This window comes from Protopterus annectens, chromosome 2.part0 (assembly GCF_019279795.1).
Source record: "Protopterus annectens isolate FY-2018-M chromosome 2.part0, PAN1.0, whole genome shotgun sequence".
Taxonomy (NCBI): domain Eukaryota; kingdom Metazoa; phylum Chordata; order Ceratodontiformes; family Protopteridae; genus Protopterus; species Protopterus annectens.
In genome coordinates, this window is record NC_056728.1 from 310756198 (window position 1) to 310768083 (window position 11886).

At 42.0% G+C, this 11886-nt stretch overlaps 1 protein-coding gene across 1 annotated transcript in view; it reads left to right on the forward strand.

Annotated features, from left to right (window-relative positions):
- LMNB1 (lamin B1) overlaps positions 1–11558 on the forward strand; it is a 701755-nt gene extending 690197 nt beyond the window's left edge. The window contains exon 11 of the mRNA XM_044060786.1: positions 10451–11558. Within this exon, the coding sequence (XP_043916721.1) occupies positions 10451–10492 (42 nt within the window). The 3' untranslated portion in view covers positions 10493–11558. The remainder of the gene's footprint in view (positions 1–10450) is intronic.
- Positions 11559–11886: the final 328 nt, after the last annotated feature.

Here is an 11886-nt window from a genome sequence, read left to right on the forward strand (position 1 = left end):
CGGGCCCCAAGGGCACTGCCAAAAATCCTACCCCTCTGATAGAGATTCCAGGGTGCTGGATAGATGGGGTAAGAAGTTCTACACTTCTGCAATTTTGGCTATTAGGGCCTTAAACTGCCAGTTTCATATGCTAAAGTATCAGCAGCATATTGGATTGCTTAAACAGAAAATGATTCCTGAATGTGCTGGAAATTACAGGATTTAATGTATTCTGCTGAACAAGTTGGAAAATGTACTTTGCAATGTGGTTTTGATTCATTAAAGGCATCTGGCAGGGCTGCTGTCACTGGATATGTACTTAGAAGGCATGCTTGGCTTAAGGAGCAATCTTTGCCAGATCATGTTAAAGCTAAATTACTGGATGCTGCTTTAAACCAAGACTGCCTGTTTGGCAACAAAGCAAAAGTAGTACTTAAAAAGATGGAACAAGCTAAATCTATGCAAACTGTTAAGATTTCCTGCGAGTACAGCTTCCCAGATTTAGCAGGCATTGGCCCTCTAATTGGTCCTTTCCTGCCTCTTCCAGGCCTTCAGTCCAAACCCAGAACCAGCAGGACACCCAGGATTCAGTCCCAAGGTACTCACAGGCCTAAGCATTGGGGGGGCTCCACTTTCAAAGCAGGGAGAGAGTAGTAAGACTCCCCCCATGGTGACTTAACTCGGTGACTTAACTCGGTGACTTAACTTTAAACCTTCCAAGCCCTGCTCAACTGTTCCTTTAGGGGGAAAGATGCCCTGCATGCAAAAAATTGGGAACTCGTTACCCAGGGCATATGGGTTTTAAATAGTTTTCCAATGGTACAGATTCCACTTCCACTCCTTACCAACCCCAAACGGTTGGCCAGACCTACCCCCAAATCAGTGGGTAGAGGCTCAAAAGCAAGTTCTCTCTCTTTTAAGCATCAGGGCTATTCAACCTGTCCCAGAAGAATGGGGGCAAGGTTTCTACTCAAGACTTTTCCTGGTACCCAGAAAAGAAGACTCCTGGCGTCCTATCTTGGACCTGTCTATCCTAAACACATTTTTGGTAATCCCGAAATTCAAGATGCTAACTCTTCAGCTGCTTCCCATGCTAGGCAAAGATGCCTGGTTGGCAACACTGGATTTAGAAAGCCTACCTGCACATCCCAATAAGGGAATTTTGCAGAAGATACCTACACATCAGAGCAGGCTACATGCACTACCAGTTCTCTGCACTGCCCTTTGGCTTATCTACTGCGCCCAGGGTATTCACAAAGTGCCTAGCTCCAGTCATTGCATTTTGCAGGCAAAGAAATATTAAAATATACCCATACTTAGACAATTGTTTAATTCAGGCAGAAAGCCAGGACATACTATTAAATCTGGCATTTGTAAAGAAATTGCTGACTTCTCTGGGGTACACCATAAACGAAAAGAAATCACATCTTGTACCCTGCCAACAAATTGCATTCCTGGGAACAAGCTTGAATACAACTTCCCAGATGGCCTACCTCATGCCAGAGAAACAAGTTCATTTGACAGCCTACTTCAAAACTACTGGCCACAAAGACTCTGATGTCTGCAAGGAAAATACTGCAAGCCCTGGGGTTCATGGCCTCTTGCATTCTACTAATTCCATATGCAAGACTACATGTAAGGAAACTACAATGGTATCTAAAAAGCCTATGGTGTCAACATTCTCAGGATCTAAAATCAATGATTCCTATCATACCTTGTCTACAGATGGTTCCTTTGGGCAGAGACCTGCCACCAAAACGAGGGACTGCCGTTAACTCTACCCCCTGCCGCCCAAACCCTAACAGATGCATCAGACTGTGTGGGGGGCACACTTGGCAGGGCAGTGCATTCAGGGCAAATTGAACCCAAGTCAAATGCACCTGCATATCAATCAAAGAAATGTTAACTGTACAGAATGCTCTGACAGCCTTCAAGGACCACATTCTTCCAGGACAATTATTGGTAAAGACTGACAACACCACTGTTATGTGGTACATAAACAAGCAGGGGGAACCCACTCATACCCTCTGCATACTAGCCATGGCTCTGTGGAACACAGCCTTGAGCTACCAAGTGCACCTCCAGGTTCAATTCATGCCAGGAAAGCTAAATACACTGGCAGACGACCTAAGCGGAAATCTCATGGACCCACACAAGTGGAAACTGGAACCAAAGATATTCAACTTGTTGAGAAACAAATGGGGGAGCCCAGAGGGAGACCGGTTTGCTCAGATTCTTCAATACTTAACTGAGATGATTTACAAGGGCCTTTCTTTTCCACCATCAAAATTCATGCCTCTGCCACTTCAGCTCATTACAATACAGAACCACCCATCTCTCATCCACTGCTGAAGCAATTCCTCAGAGAGGCCAAAAACCTAAGACCACCCAGGAGAGCCCCTACTTCAGCCTGGGACCTCAACTTTGTATTGGAAAAGCTCACTCTACCTCCCTTTGAGCCAGCTGCAAATGTAGAGTTGAAATTCCTTTCTTGGAAAAGCCTTCCTTCTTGCCATCACTTCAGCAAGAAGGGTGTCTGAATTTCAGGCCACTATGGCAGTGGAGCCTTTCATAATCTTTCATGTGGGCAGGGCGTCCCTCAGAACCAATCCCTCCATGCCATAAATAGTATCCAGTGTGGCCCTTAATCATTCCATTCATTTTCCAACCTTTTCTAATCCACAGAACAAAGGGGAACTAATCTGCACTCCTTGGATGTGCACATCCAACTTAGATTTTACTTGGACAGGACTAAACCTCTCAGGAAATCTGAACAGCTGCTGGTTGCATTTGCTGCAGGGGCAGAGGGGAAGGCCATCTCAAAGCAAACCATTTCTAAGTGGATAGGCCATTGCATTCATCTGCCGTAAGCACCATGGAAAACCTACCCCACAAGGGATAAGACCACATTCAACCAGGGCTGCATCTACCTCAGCAGCCTTTCTGAGGTGTCCCTACCAGGGACATCCTAGAAGCTGCTACCTGGAGTTCTGCACATACCTTCACCAAGCATTACCACTTGCCAATTTTTTTTTTTTTAAATCTAGAGCTGGCTTTGCCACTGCAGTCTTGCAGGGCCTGATAGCTGGTCCTAATGCTATCTAATAACCTGCTCTCATCCTTAGCTTTGCAAGGGACGGCTTGCACCTGTCACCCCTGGGATTCTGGATATTGGCTAAGGCTCTTGCCACCCCCATAGTGCCTTTTTAGGCAAGGCTCAAATTCTAAACCTACCATCCTAGAAAACAAAAATGGGAAGTAACTAAGAGTAATGCTGCTCAATGCCAGAAGTCTAGATCTCAAAATGCACGCACTCGAGGCCCTTCTCATTATGGAGAACATCGATGTCTGTGCTGTGACTGAAACCTGGTTCAAGGCTCCGGAGAGCACCTGGCACTATCAGGTTTTACCTCGTATCATGCGTTCCGGCCCCAAAACCCGGACCACACCACAAAAGGAGGGGGTGTATCCATATTCAAGGATACCCGCACCTCCAGGTTGGTGGCAATGCACGAAGCATCGGAAACCATCCAGGTGCAATTAACCATAGGCAAAACTGCTCTACAATTTGTAGCATGCTACAGGCCACCCTCTCAAACTCAGGAACCCCACACAGCCTTCCTGAAGACACTGGAGGGTATAAATGCATCTCCAAACACCATTATATTGGGTAACTTCAACTACCCGAATATAGACTGGGAATATTACTCAAGCCCAAACTTTCTAGCCCAAAGGTTCCTGGAGTTCATAAATTCAAATGCCATGGAACAACTAGTCACCATTCCCACAAGAGGAGAAAATATACTAGATCTCATCACAAACATGGGGACAAAATGCTCCACACCGGAAGTATATCCCTCATTGGTGAGATCAGATCATAAACTAATCTCACTGGATATCCACATCCCGCCCCCCACCCCAAACAAAAAAGACCACAGTGAAGAACTTCTCTAAAGCAAACTTCACACTACTCAAGACTGGTGTGGTATCCTTCAAGGCCCCCGAGCCAGTGGAAACCACAACCCAAGCTGTGGAAGCCCTTACAAATGCCTTCTACGAACACCTCCAGGACTGCATGGTTCAGGCAATCCCTAATAAAACCAAGACTCTTTCCACCAAGGGCAAACGTCCAGTCTGGTGGACCTCAGCCATAAACAAACTTTACAATAAGAGGGGAAAGCTGTTACATGATGGAGCAAAATCCATAAAAGAGAAGACACCTTTGATCATTATTAGTAAAAAAATACGAGCACTCATAAAATCATCCAAGGCCAACTTTGAGAGAAAAATTGCCATAGATTCAAAAGACAATTATAAGGCCTTCTTCAGCTGTGTTAGAAACCTGGGTGGAAACTCCCAGATATGCTCAGAATTAGTCCAAAATGATACAAAAATCACTGAACCCACAGACATTGCCAACATACTGGCAGACAGGTTCAGTGCAAACTTCACCCCCCTCTCCCCCCCAAAAGGAGAGATAACTATCCCAGCGGAGTGCAGCCTCCCAGACATCTCCAATGCGCAGGTGAAAGCTGCTCTCTCAAGCTAAAAACACAGCATCAATGGGACCGGATGGTGTCCCTGGCTGTGTGCTACATGAACTCAATGAGGAACTAAACCCGCACATAAGGCAGCTGTTTAATCTTAGCCTTACCACAGGATACGTGCCCAAGGAGTGGCGTACGGCAACTGTGGTCCCACTCCACAAAGGCGGTGCCTCTACGGACCCTGGTAATTACCGCCCCATAAGCTTAACAAGCCTGGTCTGCAAAGCTATGGAGAGGATCATAATGGAACTCATAAACAAAGACATAGGGGACTTGCAGACATTGGACCCGACCCAGTTTGGCTTTGTCAAGGGCAGATCATGCCTTTGAACTTGGTCGACGACTTCGAAAGTCACCAAGGCCATTGATGAGGGAAAGGCAGTCCATACAGCCTACCTTGACCTTGCAAAAGCTTTCGACACAATATCCCACTCTGGTATTATAGAGAAACTTACCAGCTTAAATGTAGACCCATATGTCACAAGATGGGTTGCAAACTGGCTAAAGGACAGAACCCACAGGGTTAGAGTAGCTGGCGCCATGTCAGGCTCCAAGAAGGTCACAAGTGGTGTCCCACAGGGCTCAGTCCTTGGCCCCCTGTTGTTCGGCATCTACTTCTCAGAAGTACAGGCTAACATAGGAGGACTATGGCTGACAGTTTGCAGATGACTGCAAACTGGGAGCCATAGTGGAAAGTACATCGGACACAGATATCCTTCAGAGGGGTCTCTCAAACTGATAGCTGGTGCCAGAGCCATGGCCTGAAGTTAAATGCCAAAAAATGTATGGTCATACCCTTAGGGGAAAAAGGTAACCCCAAGCTACCATATAGGTGGCAATCCACTAAGCACAGAAGTGGTGATCAGGGACCTGGGGACCCAGGTTGACAGTGGCCTTTCTTTTGACACTCACATTGCTAAAGTGGTTAGAAAAACCTTCTACATTGCCCACCTGATCATGAAGGGATTCACATCCAGATCAAGTGAGGTCATTGTTCTCCTGTACTCTTCACTTATCAGACCAATGATGTACAATGCCCCATTCGGGATGTATGGCACCCGACACCTGCAGCAATTGGAGAGACCCCAAAAGTTCCTCACCAAAAGGATAAAGGGACTGCAAAATCGGTCATGCTGCCAGACTGAAGAAACTCCAGCTCTATTCAGTCGCATACCGTCTGCTCAGAGGTGACCTGTGCCTGACATACAAGGCCATGTCCAACCCGGAATTAATGGGCATGCTCCACCTCAAAAAATCCAAATCTACCAGATCCACTAGAGCAAGTGACTTAAACCTTAGTACGGATATAAATAGGACATGCTGGAGGGATAGATTTGTCACCCAGAGACTCCCTGTGTTGTGGAATAAAATCCCGGTCCATGTGAGGCAGAGCACCTCGCTGGCTCTGTTCAAGAGAAATCTTGACCGGTGGATGGGAGATCGAGGTTTACCGGGAATCATCTCTGTCACTGCTGGACAGAGGCACAACAAACTAATGGGCACAGTATTTTTTAACATAAGGGGTGGCGTAAGCCACAAAAACTCTGGGCTAGGCTTATAAATGCCTTAGGGCAGATAGCCTAGTATAAACCTATGAACCTATGTGATGACCAACAGTGAAACACGAAGAATATAGTACAGTTGTGTGAACTTGCCATAAATGTAGATGTTAGTGTAGTCACTGTTGCAGTCCTGGTTGCCCGCCCTCCAGCCCCCTGACATCTATTTACCATACCTCTACTCTTGTTTACTATGCTTAAAGCTTTTTGGTGTATTTGCTTTTTTGTTGGTGGTGTAACCTTGTATATAATTGCTTCCCATTATGGGGACACCTGGGACAAGAAAAATTGATATAATGGCATTGGCTGCATGCTTTATACCCCTGACCACCTGACGTCATGGAAGATGAGACGGCAACCAATGCAGGACCCAAGACTTTGATAATCAGGCCGACTGAGGGCTACTGTAAGCAGAAAACCCAAATGTGATGACTGCAACAGTGAATACACTCAACATCTACATTTATGATAAGTGTACACAACTACTTTTTTAGTGTGTGTGTATATATGTGTGTGTGTGTATATATGTATAAATATGTATGTGTATATATATATATATATATATATGTGTGTTTGTGTATTTATATACGTGTGTAAAATATAATATCAAATATGGATATACTTCTAATACTCGAGCAGCCATATCATTGAACTTCATTTTTCGTGAGACAGATTGCAAAAAACCCAAATGGCACTTTTTTCCCAGGACAAGTAAACACTTGACCAAACTTCAATGAAACACACTGGAGTAAATAAAACCCACCTAGATGGGGAGCTATGACCTCCTCACCCCCCAGTTATATACATTAACTGTGGGATTGCACTACAGTGTAGAAAGGGACATGTTAGCATTTACTTGACCTGAGAAATTCACTGTTCAGGTGTTTTGTTACAATTCTCATCTCATGAAAATTCGGTATGGTCATCTGAGTATTAAAAGGGGATCCATACAGGTATAGGTGATGATATTTCTCTCTGAGAAAAATGCACACACACCCTTCAGAAAGGGCTTCTGAGCCTGTTCACCGTTGTACTGAATAATTGTTCCATCCCCAGTTTTCCTTTGTTTTGAAGGGGTAGGAGACATTTGCCACTGTGCATTTCAAAAAGCACATGTATGAATCAGTTGTGCACCAGGTAGAGGATGGTTGCAGGCAGTTGAGCAGATCATTTCGAAATAAACTTTTATTTTGACATTTGAATACAGGAAAGTCCAGTCCAATTTCAGTGGAGGCCCGGTGAGAAACTCCAAAGTATTAAGAACAGTAACTTTAGTCAAATATCTGCAATTTAAAGAATTATACCAAATTAGACAAAATGTGAAAACGTTTTGAAAATTAACCTTGATTAAGAGCAAATATAACAATGGTTTGATATTTAGAGAAATTAGCCAATTTATAGAGAAATTGAAGTTTAAGTTGGATTAATACAAACAGAAATTGCAATGTGAATTGAGGGGAAAAAACAGGGTTATGACCTATTTATAGTGGCTGGGAAGAGAAATTGAAATAAAGAACTGAGTGAAGATTAAGGTGGTGCAAGATGTATGAAACCTCATATTTAGGGATGTAGTTTATCTTGGGATTGAGCAAGAACCGAGCCAGATTTTGTCTAGAAAGTCTTTCAGAATTATTTTAATGGACTTGGAGGGAAGGTATTGATATGCTGAATTCATGTGAGGAGTTCCAGGCCTTATCACCATGGTGAGTGCAGACTTGTCCAGTTGATTTGACACATTTGTGGCAGAGAAGAGTTTTTGGTCATTGGATTTTAATGACCAATTGGAACATTGTTGTATAGAATGGTATTAATGTTGGACAAGCAGATGGATGCTCGATAGTTTATAGTTTGTAAGAAGCTGTGTATGTTAGAATAGTTCTAATTAATTTAGGATTTAGTGCGACGCAGTGGTGGGTTCTGAAAGGGGTATTGACTGCAAATTTAGCCACTTCAAGTTTCTGCTCTGGTGGTTAAGAATGTGAGCACCGTAAAGTAGTGAGAGAAGGCGGTAAATAGTGGCAAGTGTGTAGTTTTAGTTGCATTGAATGTTTTTGGCTCTGTAAAGCATGCCTTGCTTTTGGTAAATTTTTTTATGCAATTTTGTATACACAAATTAAGATCATCCATGGTCATCCCTAATTTGCTATGAGAAGTGATACCAGTGGTTGTATTGTGAGGATTTTAAATTGTTTCAAGAGAGGGATTGGAGGAGTAGGTTTATTTTTGAGGGGATGAACATGAATTTTGAGTTGAGCCATATTTCAGTGGCTGTTAAAGCTTCCCGAGTAAATTTTTTGGGAGATGTGTGTGGAGTCATTTGCATATTGTATTGTATTAAGGAGGCATGACATGGAGGGTTTTTGAGTGTCAGAGGAAGCCACCAAAGATCAAGCCTTTTGAGGTGCACTGGTGGTGACTGGGAGCTATGGAGAGGGGGTGGCATGCCATTGTATTGATAACCACTGGACGAGTACCTTTTGAATTATAGAAAGATGGTCTGAGATGGACCTAGTGAGCACGCTTGAAATAGAAGTTTGCTATGACAAACTGATGAAGGCTTTAGACAATGAGACTAGTTTGCAGTTACCTGTAATTTTATAGACAGCATCTAAAAGGTTAGAAGTTAATTGTTACTACTGTGAAATGGATGGAAGCAGTGTTGTGTGGGGGATAGTTATTCCTGCACTAGATTAGCTATTTTTGAATACATTGCTATTGGTTTAATGCAATGTCTGTTGAATTTCCAACCTTATTTATAAGGGTAAGCTTTGATTTCTGGTTATATAGATTGGGTGATGGTCATTGAGATATTCTGACATTGTACCTATGGTGCTGAATTTGCTGGTGTCTAGTACATGGTTTCAGACTAAGGGATTTGATGTCTTGCTATAATATGTTAAGCTATTAGTTGTATGAAACCATACAGGTGCATACTAGGTATAGGGGAGTTTGTCCAGCCAATTAATATTATGGGTATCCTATGTAGGGTATCTTCCAGTGAAACTGTATTATCACCAGGAAGGATATTTGTTTAGATTTGTTTATTTTTAGGAAAGTAGTAAGCAGGTCTGCTAAACTGAATTTTGGTATTGGTTTGTTGTAGGGGGAGATGTGGTGGTTGGGGAAATATTGAAAGTAGCGTCACCACTTTTCCTTTTTATGTAGTCATTATGGAAGATCTAGTGGGAGGTGTTATTTCAGTGTCACTTATACTGGGTTTAAGACAAGTTTCTGTTTTTATAGCAAGAATGTCAGGCTAGTATTGGGTAATCCAGGCATGTAGTTCAGTAGTTTTCTTATGCTTCTAATATTTATGGCAAGAAACATAGATTACCAGGGTTGGATGTTGAATCCTTGTTGGAATGTGTAGGAGAATTGTGTTGGTGGTTGGTTATGATAGGTGGGACCAGGATTGGGGTGAATGTCTCAAGGAGTATTTTGGTATATTGGGGTATCAGTTTTTTTTGGAGAATTGAATGGCATTGTTTTTGTTTGGCTTCGCTAATCATTCATTGGAAAATGTTTTTTTTTTTTTCCAGTGCTCATTTCAAAAATCTTTATTGCCATTTTGTTATGTTCATAGATTAACCAAGCATAATTGTTTGTACCACATTTTCTAGTTCTGGTCCTTGTCTGGCAACTCACTGCTTTGAGTCTTCATTGTAAGCCTTTGCTTTTTTTGTCTGGCTAGAGACTCGTGAGGTTCAGTTTTCACTGCCTGACTTTCTCTTCATGATCACCCATTGCAAAAGGCGCAAAGTCTTGTATAAATGTTATATACTTACCCTCCCAACTGGTCTGGGAGAGTGCCTCCTGCATAGGTGGGCTACCTTTCATCCTGTAACTGCTGATTTGCTGTAGCTTGTACTCAATTGGATCGAGGATGAGATGTACATATGCCAGGCATGCTGTCCTAGCCTTTTGCATGACACCATGTTATGCCTTTTAGCTTGAGGGCGAGAGAAGTCAGTAGTGTGCTGAGTTTGGATCTATTAAGTGCAGCAGTCTCCCACTGCAGAAAGCTTCCTCACTGTACAAGTAAGGGGGGGTGTGCATATCTGTTTTTTGTGACCAGTGTTTGTAGGACAATGAATAACTAGTCATTCCATGTTTAACTGTACATAGTGCCTACAAAGGCTGCCATCTTTGTAATCTATACACAAAAGAGCGGCAAAACCAAGAAGTCCTTACTTTGAACTATAACAGTTTATACAGTTCATTTCAACAGTATCAGGAGTTTGAAATGTAGCTTAAGTTCAGACTGCCGTTCAGGCTTTGTTTAAATAAGAGTTGTTAAATGCTTTATATAGTTTGACAAAAGTATGTTAAAATGTATTGCTTGACCATTTTTCTCTTCTTTTGTAGGGAGAATCGAGGGCTGCTAGCAAAAGCTGTATAATTATGTGAAGTATTTTTGATGAGCCTCTGAAAACCTTGCAGTCTACACTGACCCTTCTGAAGCACAGAAAATATTTTTATAGTTTCCTTACAATAACTTTTTAAGAGGGACCATTGTTTTTTTATACCGTAGACCACCTTGACACTACAGACATGTACAGGGGTTCTGTAGCTTTTTTGTAGTTAATCATTGGCGCTGGGTTCTTTAAGGACCCATAAAGAGGTTTGATATTTGAGACTGGAATGTGCAAAATTTGGAGTATTTAATAGCCCTTTGCCTCCTGTCATGCCGCATTCTGTATGTAATCCACTTTTAAGTATTTCATTTCAGTGATGCAGTACAGCTAATGTGCCTGTATAACATTGGTACTGTAGAAAGATCTTTTGTACAAAGTAAGGATTTTATCTTTTAAAATTAGTAAACCTCTTTGTCTTGGAATACATATGTACTTATTTATATTATGGTATTCTTTGCTCCAACTTTACTCAAGCATGTTACAGGCAGAATCGGGTGACATGGGGGGGTTTGCCAGAATCTGGCAGCACTTTTGAGTGATGACTACTGGACCCAACTTGCTGCGTAAAAGTTTTGAAAGTGCTCATGCATTAAAATTGTATAAGTTTACAGATGGGATTATGGCTGTATGATTTGGGGCTTTGCACTCAAGTTTTTATGAAAAGCTTCTTGACCAGTCCTTACTATTTGGTTTGTTTGCCTTTGTTTCCCTAGGGGTGCAACAATTACTGTTACATAGTCAGTGATGACGGCAGTAGCCACATTTCAGGCTTGCTGTTAGTTTCTTTAACTTGGTGCTGTGAAGAAATAAACATCAGTATTGGGGTTTTGTACTGTTTTGTTTATATGATGTAATCAAGTTTTTATACATATATAAATATATAAAAAGGGTATTGTTTTACAGGTATAGATACCGGCATGGTGATATTAGATGGGATAGCTGTTGTGTTTTTATTGTGCTAGAATTTAAACCATAGTGGTACACCATGCAGTAGAGTCTTTTAAAATATTGAAGGGGGGTTTCTTATGTATATTGTCAAATAAAGTTTTTTAATAAGATTTTGGTTTGTGTTACTCAGTTGCAACTGCATTTCATTTTTTTTCATTAAATGCATTCAAAGCACCAGTGATAAAGCCTGGCTGCACAAAATGCTAAAATTCTTGTAACCATCACCACATTACTGTGACCCAGATTTGGTAGAATGAGACAACAAAATCGTTATTAAAGCTTCTGTTCTGTACAGGTGTGTCGAGGATTGCATGCAGCTGAATCTTATGTGGTTTTCAGTTTAGAAGGAAAAGCAGAAGTTTTGTGTACCAGAAAATCCTATAGCTATATTCATTACTTAGAAGATCTGACAATCTAAACTTTTGTGTGGTGCTGTTT